The sequence below is a fragment of the Molothrus aeneus genome, chromosome 12 (genome assembly GCF_037042795.1).
Source record: "Molothrus aeneus isolate 106 chromosome 12, BPBGC_Maene_1.0, whole genome shotgun sequence".
Taxonomy (NCBI): Eukaryota; Metazoa; Chordata; class Aves; order Passeriformes; family Icteridae; genus Molothrus; species Molothrus aeneus.
Genome location: NC_089657.1, coordinates 16892979 through 16911432, shown reverse-complemented (window position 1 = coordinate 16911432; position 18454 = coordinate 16892979). Strand labels below are relative to the sequence as shown.

The 18454-nt window shown below is 44.8% G+C and overlaps 1 protein-coding gene across 1 annotated transcript in view; it reads left to right on the top strand.

Moving 5' to 3' along the window:
• Window positions 1-18454, top strand: part of RBM6 (RNA binding motif protein 6) — a 53803-nt gene that overhangs the window by 17555 nt on the left and 17794 nt on the right. Inside the window, exon 5 of the mRNA XM_066558199.1 lies at window positions 280-353. Coding sequence (XP_066414296.1) covers window positions 280-353 — 74 coding nt within the window. The remainder of the gene's footprint in view (window positions 1-279; window positions 354-18454) is intronic.

The window sequence follows — 18454 nt, the reverse complement described above, 5'->3', positions numbered from 1 at the left end:
ACAAACAGCAAAGCAATTATTTCTTGCCCTAAGAAAGGGTGTGACTGTCACTGGGTTGTGTAAGGGAAAGTGGGAACACTACTATTAATGTTCATGGTAAACTGCACAGTTAATCATCATCCAGCTAGTCCCTGGTTTCTTTCTTTTTCATTCTGAGGTAGAGGGGTGGTGGTTAGAGGGCTTGTCATTGGAGGGAAAGGGAAATTGATGATTTAATGTGGCTTTCTGTATGACAAGGCACTAACATGACTCCCGTCTGTATTTAAATGCTGTCCCCAGGTTACGACTATGGCTATGTCTGCGTGGAGTTTTCACTCTTGGAAGAGGCCATCGGATGCATGGAAGCCAACCAGGTTGCTTTACAATTCGGTCAATGCTGCTAGAAGATTTTAAATTTTTTTTTTTGGTGGGGTGGTGGAAAGCCAATGAGGTTTTTGTGAAGGAAGATCTGTTCTTGTATAATACACAACAGCGCGGTTTAAATGTTGTTGTTACCGGAATCTTGTATCAGGCTTAGAAATGCCAGCAGGAAAGAGCTGCTGGACACCAAGTGGTCTGCCCTCCTCCCTGGTGTGTGTCAGCACGCTGGCTCAGTCAGAGGCTGGTGGCTGACAGACTCCTACTGCAGGTTTTGACCCTGCTGTTTTTGTGCTCACTGGAATGCAGTTGGGAAGAGCTGTGCTGGCAGTAAACGCTTCCCCCGGCTGTTGGTGTGCACACACACACACACACATGTGACTGTAGGTGCATACCCTCATGTGCAGCTCTGAGTCAGCTGTGACTCGAGTGCTCCACTTTGCCATATGCCTTATGTGTAGGAGAGATGCTTCATTGTGCATCTCCCCCATGTCTATCCTGTCCTTTAGCAACCCAGAGCTGCAGACACAAGGAGTACCCTCATGTGCAGTTGAGCCTGGTAAACCTGAACATTTCCAGCCCTTGAAAGGACAAAATAACTGAAATCCCCAGTAACTATCAAGAGGGGCCTTTACTCTGACCTGGTATTTGAAACTAGAGCTGTTTTCTCCTATACAAGAGTGAGATGCATAAAATTTGTTAGATAAAACATAGATTCCCATCTCATACTGCCCTCCTTGTGCCTTGAAACTGCAAATGATGGATCCCTCAACAGAGCCAACTTCTGACCCCCCTTCCTTCACCATATCCCTTAAGTCTCCTCTTTGCTGCTTTCTTCCTCCTAATTTGCCTGAGTAAGGATCCATATCAATTATCTTAAGCCTTTTTACCTGAATCCTGGGTCTTGCTGTCATGGGAGGAGAGTTATGAGTCAGATTCAGAGCTGTGCATCTGCAAAAATGTACTTACAGTTAATGAGTCTTCACAGCTGGGGTTTCAAAGGTCCCACTAAGCGCTCGCATTTGCCTCTATTTTCAGTTACAGAGGTATTGCAACTTACAAAAATGTTTTACAGAAATAATTCTGTTGCTGGGAAAGAGCCTGGCACATTACCACCGAGGTGGTGGTGAGGAGCAGAGAGAGAGAGAAGGCTCCAGAATTAATTATTACTTTTACCATCAGTGACAACTTTTATTTTCCCTTCAGTGTTTCTACAATTCCCAATTTATTTTGTTGTCACTGGGGAATCTATAATTATAGATGACACTGCTTTTAACTGAATGCCTCTCCATATTCTCTCCACCATTCTGCTCATATGAAATAACTTCCTATGCAAGAGTAATTCCCAAGTATCTGGGAATTTGGTAATCCCTCTTTTTCTGATTGTTGATACCTGCTCTGTCCTTTCTCCCATTTGGAGTATATAGAATTGGGCAGGTGTTCTAACTTGATCAGGTTTGGTCCATTGCTACAGCAGAGAGCCTGTAGGCACCAATCCTTAAACTGAACCGAGTGCCTGCAGGTGCCCAATAAATCACTGCACACACATGCATTGGATGAAGCTCTGGCTGGTGTTCCACTGCTGCTTACACTGACCTTCCCAGCATCAGTTACAGCAGCCATTCAGGCTGGGGAATGCTTTCCTGTGCTTCCCTTCCCTGCTAATGACAGGAGTTGAGGTCCCAGCCTTAGACACCTGGGATATGCTAAAAACAGGGTATGACAGTCTTCCAGTTTTCTTCCTGCTACCTGGCTCTGTGTGTGTGCAGATGAATGCTGAAAGATGGAGTGCTTGGAAGGGATCATCTCCCAAGCTTCCATATGCCAATCTTCATCATGTTTTAGTAGACCTACAGGTGTTAGTAATTAGAGAAGTTGGAAATGTGGGGTTTGGGATGACCCAAGCTACATGCATTTGATCAGGAGAGCTGTAATTTCTGGATTGTCCCACATAGGTTAACTTGACTAATCTGCTTTTGATTGAACATGAAAAAGAGCCCTTCTAATTACCTAATTAAAAAAAAAAAAAAAACAAAAAAAAACCAACCTAGCAGTATTTGTACCTGAGATACTGCAAAGGAAATAGGTGACTTTAAAATTCTCAGTAAGAGACAAATAGAGATCTTCAGAAAGGGAGTTATGAGTTGTCCCTAGAGAATAGATATTCCACTTCAATGACTTTCAGGGTAGAGTTGCAAGATCATCTCCTTAGACTGAGAGTCTGCATTTTTGCAAGCTGCAAAACCAAAAATCTGTGTTAGCTAAGACGCAGATTCTTTGATAGTTCAGTTATTTTCAGAAGGTTATCAACTGTCCCTGTCAAATTCAGTTACTTGTGAGAGCATAAATAGCAAGTGACATGCTGGTCTCTCACTAGTCAACCTGCCTCTTTCTCAGGCATCTAGAGGCTGGGAATAAATAGCTTGTGCAAAACCAACATTTTTGATGCTGTTGAACTGCCCCTGCCTGAAGAAAAATTTGCTACATCTCTATATTGTATCATTCTGATACTGTGAAATCCTTTTGTTTTACTCAACACACACCAGCACCCACTTAAGATCATTGCCAGACTTGCAAACTACAGATTTACCAGGTTCAACTCCCTCCATTCAGTAAATCTTAGCATGTATACGTGACTGCTGAGATTTGAGGGGGCTTTTCTGTTACATACATCGTGATAAGGAAACACTCATATTCTGTGTTGCCCTGATTTTGCAGGAGAGTTTCATTCCATGTTATTAACTGCCTCAGCTAAATTAATGACAACAGATGCCTTATTAATTGCTTTAACTCGTTGCTTGTTGCATTGGCAACTTATTCCAGTGCCAAGGTCCCACCTAATATGCAAGGAAGGTTGCTATTATTCCCAGCATGGAGGTGCTGGGCACAGGGCTGGATGAGTGAGGTGCCAGGTGCTGCCTCTCCCACTGTCTTTGTGGGGGCTCTGCCCTGGCAGGGCAGATGAGCTGTTGATTTGTTGTGCAGAGCCTTGATCCAGCCCTTATAGCAGCCGCGTGGTTGGTGATGCTCCTGGTGGCCTTTTGTTTCACGGTGGCTGTCACTAGAGTTGTGTGAGACCTTTTCTGTCTGTGATGAGCTGCTTTTCTGTTGGGGAGAAAGTTATTTTGAATGGAAAATGGAGGTTTCTGTCTGCTAAGTTGCATGATTTTTGCTAAATAATTTCCCCTCCCCTATTCTCATTTTTGAAAGGGTGGGATGTGGCATTTGGCGTTTCTTTGGCGTCGCCCCTGGTGTGGTAGTGTTCCTGTCTGAGGGCACCAGGTTGGCTTCTTGGAAGCAGCTTTGGGAAAACATCCCATGGCTGCACTCGGCCATAGGCATGGGATCTTTTTGCATTCCTCCTTCATGTGTAGAAAAGAACAGACATAACAAGCATGTTACTTGGTGTGAGAAAATCAGGTGGGAAATGAAGCACGCTTTGTACTGTTGTGTGTCATAAAGGCAGGAGGAGCAGAAATGGGAACTTGTCTCTGCTGCTTGCATATTTTAATTCTCTGAGTGTTTTCACTGAAATGGAATTGGTTGTTATACATATGGAAGGAAGAAGGTCTTTTTTGAGCTCAGGAGCAAATGGTTTGTCTCAACTGACTCTGTAGCATTGTCTCCAAATCCGCTCAGGCCTCAAACTTAGCAACACTGGCTGCATGAATATTTCCTAGCTTGTTGCTAGTAACTAACAACTTTGTAATCATTTCCTCCTGTTTCTTAAGAAAGAGGGCAAGAGGAGAGGTATAGCATGAACTTTTAAAAATGCATACACTGTACATTATTGTGCAGGTCTCCAGGCACGTGCTGGAGTGGTTGTTCAAGACTTGCTCTTGTGCCTTTCTACACTGAGGCCGGTACTTGTCAGAGCAGTGTCTCTGCAGTGCTGTCCTGGTTCAGCTTGCTGAGCACGCCAATGTCTCCACTCCCTGCTTGTTTTTTACTGGAGAGAGTAAGAGGGATTCTTACTGGATTTGGTGGGTGCTCACTCGAGCATGTCCCACTCCTGTGCAACTAGAAATATCAACTGTGTGTTTCTCGTGCTCTGAGCCTATTTTCCTGTATCCATTCACTGCAGGGCCTTTCTGTATTCTGTGTGAACAGAGCTTCTGGTGCAGATCATATTTCACAGGCTTTTCACTGTAGCTGTTGGTGTTAAAATCCACAAGATGCTGTGACAAGCAGGCAAAGCTTAGGACTTTCTGTCCTGAAAACATTTGCAGTAACAAGCCACAACTCTGTGTGGCTTCCCAATTAAATAAGGAAGGAGCCTGTGCTTATCCTGAGCATGGAACTTCTCCTGTGACCTGTAACCTTGGGGTATTTATTGAAGCCTGTGGTACAGGGAGTGTGTTGCTATTTGTAAAAGAAAATGTGTGTTCAAGCATCAAAACTAATTGCTTTCCTTTTGGTAGAATGGGCCTAATTGTGGAGTGTAGAATTTTTTTTTCTAGAGTCTGCCAGGTTCCCGCTGTAATGGAAGATGACACCTGCCTCAAATGCATTTTCACGGGCTGTCTGGTATCCTTCATTTATTCACTTGACAATGTCACTCTGTCTCTTTAGCTTTAACCTGCAGTTGAGGGTGGTGGTGGCATGTCCACAAATACACTGAAATCCATTTGTGTGTTAGGCTAAGGGTGCTGGAGATGGCCTTGCTTTTGATCTGTTCTCCTTGGATCCACAGGTGGCCTTATATTCTGCTTTTCTTGTTGCATATCAGATGTGTGGATTTTGCTCAGGTTGTGTCATTAGCACCTCCTTTTCCCCTCCTCTCCCTCACCCCCACGAAGCCTGTCCTGCTTTTGATTGTGGATTTCTAGAAATCTGCTTTTGGAGTCTTCCACTTTGAGTGAGGGAAAGGCTTGTATACCTCGGCAGTTTCTTCTGTAAACATCCCAATGGTTTGGGAAACATGTACATTGTGGAGGAATTTTAATGAGCCACCTGACCTATGGAAAGTTCTCTCCACAGGCTAGTGGATGAGTGGATTTCCAGGCAGCAGAGCTGATTTGAGTTTTTTTTGTATCTGATTCAGTGTGTGACCTTGTCACGAGTTCACCCTGGGCTTACATCACAGAGGCTTGACATGTTGAGTCAATCATTTTTTCATTCCCTCTCGTGTCTCACTAATCACTGCATTGTACCAGCATTTAACTGGAGTTGTCAGCTTTGGAGATGAGTATGGATGCCTGCAGTGGGGAGCTCCTGCAGCTGGGCAGGCACTTGACTGTGAATAAGCAGTTGGATCTGCCTGCAGTGACCTGTGACAGGGCTGGGTGCGTGGGTGTCCATGTGTGTATCCTGCAATGAAACTGTGATAAATGCACTCACTGCCTGTTTGGAAGGACTGGCTTAATCTCTGCGTGCTGCAGAGACCTTCCATGTGCAGAGAAGGGTGGCTTTTGTTGTAAAATGTAACTGCCAAAAAGTACCAAAAATATTTCTCTGGACCTTTTTCTCTTCTGTCTTCTCAACATCTTCTGTCATCTCAGCTCTCCAAGCCGTGTGAATCCTCTTAGTCCCTCTTCCTTTGGCACAGAAGGTTGTAAGAGATCTTCTGCCAGAGACTTCACACACTCTTCCTTTCAGCCAATAGTAGCTTCCCATCAATGTGTTTTCTCCAGCCCTTCCCAGATAAAAAAACTACAACCTCCTTCTTGGCAGCTCTGTCCTGCCTTGCCTCAAGAAGCAAACCATGCTATCCAATGTGTTTTAAAATAAGTTCACTTTTCACTAGAAGAGTTGTGAAGCTGCATCTTTTTGCTCTACTTGTGTGATTCCCAGCTTGCCATGTCCCTCCACCTACCTGCTCGTATTCCAAAATCCTGTCCTCCTTTTTCCTTCAGCCTCACCTTACCCATGTGGTGGGACTGTGTGTGTTTGCTGCTGCTGAACTGCTGCTCTGCAATGGGATTGTCCCAGAAGACAGATTCTGGGTGAGCTGGCTTGAGCATGCAGCACATGCTTAAATGGGACTTCCTCAGTATCTCTGATTGCTGCTGGGGATGTGTGGCCCAGCAGGGTTATCTCAGGACTCAAATATTGCTGTATATTACAGAATTATCTATTCTGTGTGCTGTGGTTGGCTTGGGCTGCTATATAAATAGGTTGTTTCACATAAAGTATCACTCCCTACCCTTCTCCAAAATGAAGCTGCTCTCCCTCCTGGCCCCTGCATTTCTGTTCTGGTGATGGGTCTGTTGCAATTTTTTGCCCATTGACATTAACAAATCTGTGTGATGGTGTAACTCTGAAATAACCATTCTTTCCCTATAGATTATAAATGCCTCGGTAATCAAGTTGTTCTCTGTTGGATTAGATGTTCTGTTTACAATGCCAGGAGCTGGAGGGAATAATTGTGATTTCCTGAAATTTGTTTCAGTAACTTGATCTGTGAGTGATTGACAAGACAGGTGTCCAGTCCTCTCTGGTTGATTGGCTGTGTGATCTGATATATCAGTACTTGTGCTGCATCACTCACAGCTACTGGGCAGGAAAAGGTTGGATATTCCCTGCACTGGTGGCTCAGAGTGAGGAACCAACATGGGACAGTGGGATTTTTGGTCATGCCCAGCACTGGTGTTGTAGAAATGAGGGTACTTGAAAGGTTCTGCATGCAAAGTGCAGTGTGTACCATGGGTCAGTCTGCCTCTGCCCCTTCCATAGGGCTAAAGTTGTGTTGTAGAGGACTCATTGGCAGAGCATTCCCTAAGAAACAGCTTTGGTTTGGTCATTTTCAGTACACAGAGCATTTTCCTGAGTGATGAGGCATCTGGAACACTCATCCTTTGAATTCATTTCTAGGTGAGATCTTGCCTTGAGCTAGGAAAGATTTGAAGTAATCTTTGGATGCATGGGCAGGGTACAGATGGCACCCTGTCTCTGTAGCTGTCAGGTCCTCTCCTCCTAATGTGTTAATGGAATAATTGTGTGCCAGTGGGGAAATCTTAGTCATAGATTATGCTGTGTATGCTACCTATAGGTGCAGTTTCACCTTAAAACAGAGCCATGGTTTACTGCTGGCTGCTCTTCCTCACAGACTATATGTTTTTTAATTGAGTTTGCATTCATCATTAGTTGATTTTCTGTGAAGATCTGTAGAAACTTTAAATATATCCCTGTGTAACCAATTGGAAGGTGTGTGCCTTGTAGCCTCAGAGTACTTCAAAGGAACATGGTAAATCAGGTGTAGGACAGACTGTGGTGCTGCAGTTGATAGATTGTGTATATGGTCAGAAGGGGATTTTGGATTAGGTTGTAAAATCCCTTGATCAAGCTCCTATATGAAAGTAGTAGGACTCATGCCACTAATTTGCTTTGATGCTTTTGAAGTCATCCTCTAAGTAAGCTGGTGACTAACCAAGCTGCAGCTGCACTCTCAGAAATTCCCTCTGTACTCTTAGAAGTGGACGGTGCTGATGATACCACTGAAGAGTCTTAAGGGAGATGAGCAGTCAGTGAGAGGGAAATGTCTGGACTGGTTCAGTCATGAATCAAGACATCTCAGTGAATGCACCACAACTTTCATTTCCAGAGTGAGACCATTTCCTATCACGGTTTTGCCATAATGGTTTGCACAGGACCCGTCACTGAGAACGAGGTGACAGAAATTGTTGGGCTGAGTCCAATGAGTCCTCAGCCTAATTCCAGCAATGTCGAGGGGAACACCAGATATGTTTTACAAGCATATGAGCCAGATTATAATGCTAGGACTCCATCTGGACTGTTTTGATAAGTGGGAGCACACCAAAATGTTGCAGTTTTCATTTGATGAGTCGTTGTTGTGAGCTTCAGCCTCAGAACTGTTCGTTCATGCTTTTGTGCTATCTGAGCAGCGATTGCTTTTCCATTATTTGATGCACTGCTGGTGTTGGATTGCTGGAACAGGAAGGTAAAATGTTGACTCCAGAGGTGGAAAAAAATATTGAACTGCGCGCTTCCTGGGGTTAAGGAAGAAGGCAGAACCACTGTTTCCTTCTCTTCAAAGAAATGGTCTGCCTGCCCTTCTGTAGAAATCATGTATCTAGGGTTTTGATAGTGAGAGAGAGCTGGAATTCCCTTCAGATGTAGATTTTATTCTGTTTTCTTCCCAGCTGAGTTTGTATAGGACCTTTTCAATTTAAATAATGGAAGTTTGGCTGTCTGGAATTGGGGTTCATTCCAAAGGAGTACATTGCATTTTGCTGTTTTCTGCTCTGGTTGTGAGACTCATGCGAGTAAAATATTAAATTCAGATTCAAGTTTGAAGATGGAAGATCAAAGCTCTAGCAGTCAGCAACTTTTATTTGTGAATTTCTGTTTCCATTCGACTGTAACTGGGTTGTTAATGTTCTTGTCTAGAAATGAAATTATTACAGTGGAAAATGGGGGTGGCACGCCTAAATGGGCTATTGTGTCATTATCCATCAATCACAGGCAACAAGGAAACAGGTATTTAACACAGGAGGACACAGAGTTATTATCCACCCCATTCCCCTGCTAGCCACAGGGCACCTTCTAGACTCTTATTAAAGCTTTAATACCTACAGAGAGCACAAGAAACACTGTGTGCTACAAGATCAGAGATCAGGAGTTTTGCTGTCATTCTGCATCTGTGCAGGACCAGGAAACACAGGAGGGGGAAGAGCAATGAGAGTGCTGGCAGGCAAAATCCCTCTGCACTGCTGAGGAAAGGCACCAACTTCCCCAGTCCTCTCACATAAGGGGGAGAATTTCTTCTTCCATCATATGAGGGAATCTGTGAATGGGACAGCCACTGACAGGTCCTCAATAGCACTGTGTGACCAACTTACTGAATCCTGGCTACAATTGCTGCCAGAAGAGGGTTGTGTGGGAAAATCTTGGAGCTGTTTTGTACAAGGAGATGTAGGACGGAGGTGGAAAGTTCTTCCTGGCTTCTGCAGAACAAAAGCTATCAGATGTAAAGGAGCAGTCTGCCTGAAGGTTTATTTTGTGGTGCTCTTGCACTGTGTGTATGTGTTGACAGCTACCAGATGTTGCATCCAACAACATGCCTCCTGCATCTCCATCTCTTCAGGCCACCTATAAGTTCAGTTAGTTATGCTTTCCACAGGATGAACAAACAGCTTCTGAAGGACAGGGGTCTAAAATCAAGTCTATCATGTAAGGAATTACATTTTTAATGAGGGTCAAAGCCATAAAGCTGTAAACGTAAGATTTAAGTATTTAAAACTCTGTCTTTAGAACAAGAGAATGAAAGTAATTTTCTCCCATTTTCATAGACAACAGGGGAAATCTTCATTTTTTGTGATGTACAGTCCATGTCTAACAAGGAAATTAGCAATATTCAGATGGGCTTCATGAACCAGATTTGAGCCAGGATGGCATTTAAAGCCCAAGCAACATTTGATGTACTTTTCCATCAAGGATCTCAGGAGCAGAGTTAACAGAGAAAGTAATTTTAAGTCTTAAGAATCCCAAGATATATTTTCATACACTTAATACCAGGTTGAGAAGTCTCACTAAGAAGCTTTCTCACGGTGCAAAGCTGTACATTAATGATATGATGACTAAGGTGTTTTACTGTTTATAGCCCTAAAGTTTTGAAAGCCTGAGTGATTCTTCCCAACCTGTGATATCACTGGAGAGGAGTGCTGAGATGGTTTGGATTTTTTTTTCCCTGACAAGCTGTTGTTCTGGGCCTGGTTCATGTGGAAGTAGTGTGTCCACTGCCACTGCTGCCTTCTCTGTCCTTTCCATTAACTCAGCCCATCTCTTTTTCTTCCTTCCAGTGTGTACTGGGCACATCACTAAATGTAAGAAGTGAATTCCAGAAAGTTTCACAGACACCTCCTGATGACAGGCAAATGATTGATCCATCTGGCTCTAAGAGGAACAGCTGAAAGCATCAGCTCTCTGGTGCTCCAGTGCTTGCTGCAGAGAGGTGAGCAGCACACAGGGAGCTGCAGGCAGTACCCTGTGCTTGGCTGCCCTCAGTCTGCATGGGCCAGTCTCTGTCCTGAGCCACCAGGTATTAAAGTCCCACAGGGGGTTAAAGTCACAACATCTGAGCCACCCACTACTGTGCAGCTTATGTGGCAGTTCAAAGAGATTTCTGTGCATGCTCTTTCCCCTTCCCTATCCTTTAGGAATTCAGCCATGCTGAGGCACTTGTGGCACAATAGGGAACTGTTTTTTTTCCTTCCTTGGTGTCAGGGTTATCAGAGGAACTACTGTCCTGCACACTCACCACTCTGGATGTACTCTCCCAAAGAGCTGAGGTCAGCCACCAGAGCCTGGAGAATCACTACTTCTGCACCCTGACAAGGCACTAAATTCTTTTCTTCAGCAGTTCTGGGAACTGACCAGGAAGGAATTATCTGAATTTACCTCTGGACTTTGTGCAGTGCAGTTGCCTGAATGAACCTCTTAAACCTCAGTGCCCTGAAAAAGGAAGAGGTGCTGGGTCCCATAGGGAACTATGACATCCACTAGTGTTACATTGCACCCAAGCCAGGCTGGCAGGGAATAATCATTTCCCTCCAAAGGGCTTGGATAACTGTTTTCATGCTGTGTCAGGTTTCTTGGCAAATACTGAGCCAAGAGGTTAAAGCAGCTGTTTTCCAAATCAACTCCTAAGAAGAACTCTCAGGAGGCAGCATCTGCTCAGACACAGAAATCTGTACAGGTGCCAGCCTGAAGGTGGGCCAGCTGCCTTGATGTTCTGTCCAGGTGTGAGCATTAAGGATCTGGATATGGCTTTTGGACAGGCCACATCAAGGTCACAGTGGTGTGCTGGGAATCATCATTGGGATGACACAGGTAAGTGTTGCACTGCTGGTGGCAAATGGCAGGGCTCTTATCCTGAGGGAGGCAGTATCAAACACACACTTTTGTCATTAACTGGGAATCTAGGAATACTCAGAAATGATGTCTCTAAGGATAAAACCCTCATTTCTTCAGAGATACTTCCTCTTCCCAGGGTTTTTGGGTCATTTCCTTTCAGCAGAGAGACTGTCCTGCAGGGAGCTTGCCTGGGCTGCAGAGAAGGCACTGCCAGGGGGGGCTCTGAATGTAGTTTGGAGGCATGTCTGGAGGAGCCTCTGGAGCACACCCTTCCCCATCACAGTTGCTGTGTTCTTAGCAAATGTTTGCTGCTGCACAGAACACCCTGAGTTCTGTTCCCTGTGCAGGTGTTGGAATTGGTGTGCAATCCCATAGGTACATGCTCCACTGGAAGAACATGTGTTGTTTCTGTGTGGGGTCTTCAAATGCTTAATTAAATTGTCTAGCAATAAATTTGCCCCTTTAAGACAGAGCTTTACAGCCTAACTTTTTTTCCACCATGATTTTGCATTGGAATTGCTCTTTAGGGTTTTGATATTTGTACTTCAAACCTATGATTAAGGTGCTGGGTGTTTCCTCATTGTTTCCTAGCTTCCTTTTGGCCGTTGCTAATTGTAAAGTATCCCTGAGGGAGGTGCACAGGAAGGTCCTGGACTGGATTAGTGCATTGTGCTAATGTGCTTAAGCTTTATATTGTTTAACAGTGAGATGGGATGAGATTACCTTTGAGGAAAAAGGTGGCCATGTAAAAAAAAAAGTAGTGAGAAATATGTCTAGGCAGTAGAGCAGCATTTTGGAGAGAGGAGGGAAGTCCCTGTCTTGGGAGAGAAGGGGGTCTGTGAAGCAGCTGTTGTTCAAACATTGTCCATGCAGTAGCCCATGAAAAGTAAAGGAATATTGATGAGGCAGAGCCATGTGGATCCTTCCCTAGAGCCATCTGTGAATAATGATACTCAATATGCTAAATATTTAAATACTCTTAAGTTTTGATAGTTTAGGTATATTTTTCAAATAGAGGATTCAACCTGACTGATACTTTTCTGAGCATGAAAGTGAGTGTTTGACTTATAATCATTGAGGTTGGAAAAGAACTATAAGGTCAAGTCCAGCTGTTAAAGAAACTCACATGCATGGTCTCCTACACTTACCTTGTTATATGGCCTTAACCATCCATGCTTCTCTTAGCTGTGGAGTGGAAGCACAGCCAGTAACACCAGAGCACAGAACTTGTGCTTCTTTGAGCTGTTGTCCCCCGATCCTCACTGTGTGGACTCTAGAAATCATCTTCTGACTCCTTAATGATGTAAAGGAAAGGCTTTCATTTTAAAATTTCCACTTTTTTCCCAGTGATCCTATAAGCTGATCTGCAAAGATGCCCTCTTCAGAGGAGTGAGGGAAGCTGGAGGTTGGCATTAGCCAGGAGGAGATGCATTAGGGCCTTGAGTGGCATGTGAAAGTCCACTTGGCTTCACTGGATCAAAGAAAACTTTCAGACAGGTTGAAATCTACTTAGAGGGTGAAATGCAGCAGCTATTCATATCACCTGCTGCCCAGAGCTGGCCCTTGAGCACGTGAGGTGCTGAGCACATTGTGTGTTCTCCCCAGCTGTGGCACATCGCTGTGATCCTTCCTGGAGCTGTAATTGGGAGCTTGCCTGTGCCCACCGTGCTGGTGCTCTCAGAGCAGGGCTGAGAGTGCTGACAAGCAAAGCAAATGCTGTGTTTAAAAGATAAGCACTTTGAGAGTCCTAACTTGGAACTGAATTGGAGTTCAAAATTCAAGCATTAAAATGTAGAGAGCTGGCATAGTCTGAAAAGCAATTTCTGTGTGTATTTGCGAAAAGGATATCGGTGGGGGGAGGTGAGCTCTAGAAAGATACTGGGACTTGCTTAAAAAGGGGATGGCTGGTATCCAGGGAATTTAGAAACCGTAGGAAGAAAACTGGAGGTGTCTCAGCAGGCTAGCTGGGGTGTCTGTGGAAATAAGATACTTAAAGCATGCAGACTGGCACCTTCTGCTGAAGGACAAATGGCCTGGATAACCAGGCAGGAAGGGGCCTGAGGAGGGAGCAAGTAGACATGGAAGCTTGTGGGGCAGGGGAGATGGTCCCAGTGCTAGTGGGTAATGGGTTTTCAATAAAAGGACTTTGAAAAAGAGGTACCAGGAGCTATCTGGGTTAAAATAATCCTTATATAGCATCTTAATCTGTTACATTTAGCTACTGAATGTTTAGGACTCTCTCAGTTATCTTCCTAATGCCTAGTTCTGTGTTAGTGCCAGTTTTGTTTAACGTGCCCACCAGTGGTGTGCCTGAAGCAGTGTTCTGTCAGCTCAGGATGGATGGTGACAGCTTTGGGCTCTCACTCTCAGGCCTCCTCTGACCCTGAAGACCAGGAGCCCTGAGCATGCCATGCTGGTTAGCCTTGGATCACTGTTGAAATGAATGCCTTACTGCTAAATGCTGCAAGGTGATGCCACGTGCTCTTCAGCTCTGTAGCCTCTCTGATGCCCAAGAGCCAAATATCCTGCTCTTTGGGTGACCACTAACACAGTGTTTATGTTGTCAGTTGGCATCTCAGTGTTAGCCTTGATGGAAATCTGTAATAATAGTGCACAGCAAAGTTGTTTGGATCCATTTGGTGATGTAACAATTCCTCAGGGATCCACCACTTTTCAAACCATCCTTTTCCCCTGTATATTTTGGATCTTCTGCCTTGGCTGTCAGCCACTCAGCAGTAGAGTGCTGGATGCACTGCTAGATCAGGCCAATAAAAAGCAATCCCTGAGCTGCAACTGGTTTGAGAACTCCAGAAGGAGGCTGAGAGCCTTGGGGAAAATCCCACTTCATGAGGAATTTGCTTGTAGTTCTTTTGCTATAGGAAATGCCAGATTGCTGCAGTACCCTGCAGCAGCCTGGATTGCTCTTGTTTCTTCAGCTCCATGTCACGTTCCATTTTCTGACTGTTTAATTACAGATGGATTGTGGTTTGTGGGTTCACAGCTTTTGTCATCTGCTTTTTGTCAGAGGTAAGCACATGTACTGCCTGTTGCTCTGTGCAGTTGAGTCCCTTGTAGAGCAGCTGCTGATGAATTCAGGGATAAAAACTTCAGCATATGGAAAACAGGGGATGAGAAGCCAGTTTCTGTGGCTGAGATGATCTTCTGAAATATATCCAGCTAGTCTCTTACCCTCCCAGGTGTTTGCCCTCTGCTTCATCCCAAGAAGCTGCTGCTTCCTCAATTCCACAAGCAGCTGGGGGTAGTTAGGGAGACCTTTGATGTTTGATCTCACCTACCTGCCTGCCTAATTTGAAGGTGAATCCTGTGTAGGGAGAGAACCCTGTGCTCTCCTTGCCAGCTCCCACTCAGCCTCTGCATGGTGCATGCCAGTGGAATAGGATGCCATTACATAACTTGCATTGTGTGGTGGTTGGGGGCTGTTAAATCTGCATTTCTAATCCATACTCAAATAGGAGCAGAACCTGAATGCATTCTGATTTGCAGTTCCAGTTAGATAACCTGGCTTGTGCTGTCAGCCCCTTGTCTCCTGTGCTGTGCCATCCAGTGCATTTGGAGGCCAGGGCTGGAATATACCCTGAGGATGGCAAGAGCTTTTTATTCTGGGAAGTGCTGCTGGGACCAGGGGCATCCACTGCATTCCCAGACTGCCTCCTGGGGTAGTGTCTGAGCGTTCCCAAGGCAATAAACACTTGTCATTAATCATTTAAAATAATTTTTAAATGACGGATGTATACTGATTTTTGAATAACCATCCTAATTATAGTAAATATGCAGAAGAGGGCTGAATTAACATCATGTAAACAAGGTTAGTGCTGGTATTCTAATGTGACTGCTTTACTGTGCTGCCCATAAGCATTCTTTTGTCATAATCTTCGTATGCAGCTTTTTATCTGTTTACAAATGGTATTTTCAGTTAATTTTTATTGTGTTGAACCACATAACCAGTCTTCCAGCTTGGTTATTACTCAGCGAGAAGGATACCTGAACCTTTCAGTTCATAGTACAGATATTTTCCATTTAATCAGACCACAAACAATATTAGGAAATAATTAGTTGATGTGGTGTTTGGTTTGTGCATGAGCCAGCTCCTAAAGGGGGTCTGAAGAATGGTTCACTTGTGGTGGAGGCATCTCCTACACTGCCTTGGGGTTGTAGCCAAGAAGAAAAGTTTGGCTTAGTAATCCTTGTGGATTTGGGTGCTTGGTAGCTGAGCCTTGGTTCTGTTCCAAAACTGATGTGTGCCACCCCAGGTGTGTTGTCTGTAAAGGTGGGACTGACAACTGCTGTTCCACTAAATCAGGAACTTATGGTCTTCCTTGTGACCAGGGATGGTGGCATCCTGGCTGGATGGCTGTTGCCATCCCTCTGGAAGAGCTGGAGCACGTTCCTCCACAGCAGTCCATGGTGGTGCTGGCTGCTGCATCCACATCTCCGTGTGGTTTCACAGTCCCCCTTGTAGCTGCCTGGGCATGACCTGCGGGGTGGAATACTGGAACCATGTCAGCTCATTGTTTGGAGGCTCAAAAGTTAAATTTTACTGAAGGTTTCAGTGTTTGGATAGATTCAGTTAAAGGAGAAGCCTGGTTTTATTTGAGGGAGTGGCTGTGTTCCGAGAGCTCTCCTTCCACATTTCCAATTTTCTAGGTCACTCTTGGATGCTCTAATTTTTTTTCAGAGAAACAGTTAGCAAAAGCTTTGACACTGATGATTTGTATTCTGTCATCTCAGTCTTGAGAGCAAAGAGATACTTTTTTGGCAAGTTCTCCCCCTCCTCAACCCCCAGTCATCATCATTAAAAGGCTGTCAACAAGCATGAAAAAGCCCAGCATGCTAACAGTAAATGCTAACTGACAGACAAGCAGCTGAAGCAGTGGCTTGTGCAGTGCCTGACCTGCAGCAGGCTGTCTCCTGGTCCTGGCAGTAGCTCCATAGGTTCCCTAGGAAGCAGGATCAGAGTGCTCAGGTACCTGCAGAGCCAGGCTGGGCTCTGTGCTGAGCAGTGCTGTTACACACAGGGTAAACTAGAGGTGAGCTAAACCAAACTTCAAAAGTGGGCGTGATATGTCCTAGGGTGTGGTCTGGCTTTTTTCTCACAGGTAGGCCTACCTTCCTGGTACTCTTTAATGCTACTTTTGGGAACAAAAAGCGTGGAAACTGCTTTAGTGAAACTAGCTTTGTTGCTGAAGCTCTGTGCCCTGCTGACACAGTCTCCAAAGTGCTTTCAGAAGGATTGCATCACCTGTGGATATCATGGCTAAGGGATTTTCTCCTTTTTTCTTTCCCTCTGTAAAAGCAACATGTTCCTGTGGGGTTTGTCCCTGCTCAGTGAAGAGCTTTGAGACATGGCTGCACTGTGTGTGCTCTCTGCAAACAGGCTTTATGGTTTCCTGGCACAGCTCTCTAGGACCATCTCATGGCAGGGTTGCTCCACGGATCAGTCTGCTGACAGGACTATTTACATACTTGGCCATAGGGCAGATTTTTTAGTAGCTGAACTGGCTGAGACTGAATTGTATCTCTTAGATTAGAATTCACTGTTGCATCTCCAATGGTCTCTAAGCAAAAAATCCATGTATAACTATGTTTGAAAGGTATTAAACAGTAGCACAAAGCATTGCTCCCAGCAGTAAAGTCCTGATGCTCTGTTTTGATGAATTTGGCAATTCAGAAAACAGTAGAATCTGTTCATGCCCTTGGAAATGTGGGCATTTCCATGGCTGAGAGCTTGCTGTCCTGGTGCTGCAAAGCTGTGCTGCCTTTTAAACCCTTCACTGGTGAGTCAACTCTGTGTTTACTGCTAGTTATGAGGGGGAGGTTCCTGACTGGGAAGACCAGAGAGACATTTCTGTTTCACTCTGACTTAGAAAAAGCCAAGCTGCTCCAAAGTACAGGGTATTGAAAATACAGAGGAATTAACAGACATAGTGCAGGTTGGTGAAAAAGTCCAGGACAAAATGCCTGAATTTGGAAGAAATATGATGCCAGACACAATATATGGCATACTTTGAGCTTACCCTTTCCCCCCCTCCCCAGCACTGTTCCCTGAAATTTTCAGAAAATCTTTGTCATTTCACCAAGATTTGCTCAATTGAAATCTGTTCAATTGGACTGAAATTTAGAGTAGTATCCAAAAATTTTTGCACAGTAAAAGATCTAGATGAAGGAGAGTAAGCAGAGACAGGCACTAGAGAAAAAAGATTCTGAAAATATTTGTGATGGAATCTAGTACCAAAATGGGAGAATGAGGAATTCAAAGTCACTGAATCCTGACAATGTGTGTCCTAAGTGAAAGACTCATTTTGGAGAGTTAAATGATGATTGCAACCTTGAAAATTACTTTATCAAGAAGAAATCAGTAAGAGAGAGCTTGCTGAAAAAGTGAGCAGGCAATCAGCAGGGTGTTAGGGAAATCAGGGAGTAATTATGCAAGTGACACTTTCTGCAGCCTCCGAAAATGGAATTTGCGGAAGGGACCAGCACCACCAGCACAACATGCACTTAAATACCATTTTCCATAAAACCAAAAATAATCTTCAGGCTTTCTGGCAAGGTTTGTCCTCAATGTCTGGTAGAAGGATGAAGCTCTGTGATGGATTGCCCCTGCCAGAGGAGATGTGTTCTAATCGAGTTTTTTGTTTCCTGAGCTCCTAGGCAGGGCTGCAGCTGCCTGGTGAGAGGCTGCTGTTCCCAAGGATTTCCCTGGGCTCATGAGGATGTGCACCCTGCCTTCTCCTCCTGCCTCTGCTCAGTGTGTCTTGAGGCATGGGCATTTCTAGCCTGCTCCTGGCACTGCCATCTCTTGAGTGTGTGCTGGGATGTGGTGGGTACCCTGCTTGGGAGAGGGAGCACGTTGTCTCAAGGACCAACAGTTCCAGTGGGACAGCCTTGATTTCCACTTCCCTTTCTCACTTGTGTTTCCTCACATGCCTTAAAGAGGGTGCAAAGCCTCTTGTAGAGAGGTGAAGTGAGCAATGCTCCCTGTTGTGAATAGACCCTGAGCAGATTCTCCAAAGGTGCAGCAGGGTGCTCTGAGTGCACACACCAGCCTTTGGCAAGGTCCAGAAATGCTCAGCTTTCTGTCAGGCAAAGGCAGATCCATGTTGGAAAGAAGTGCTTGAACAGCTGGGTGGCACAAAGGAACCCCTCAAAGTGTTCAACATAGGCCTGGTAGGAAAGGATGGCTTTGGTTCATAGAAGGCAGGATGTGAAGAGGGGAGGTGGTGGAACCCTGCCGTGTTCTTTCGTAGGAGTTAAAGGATTG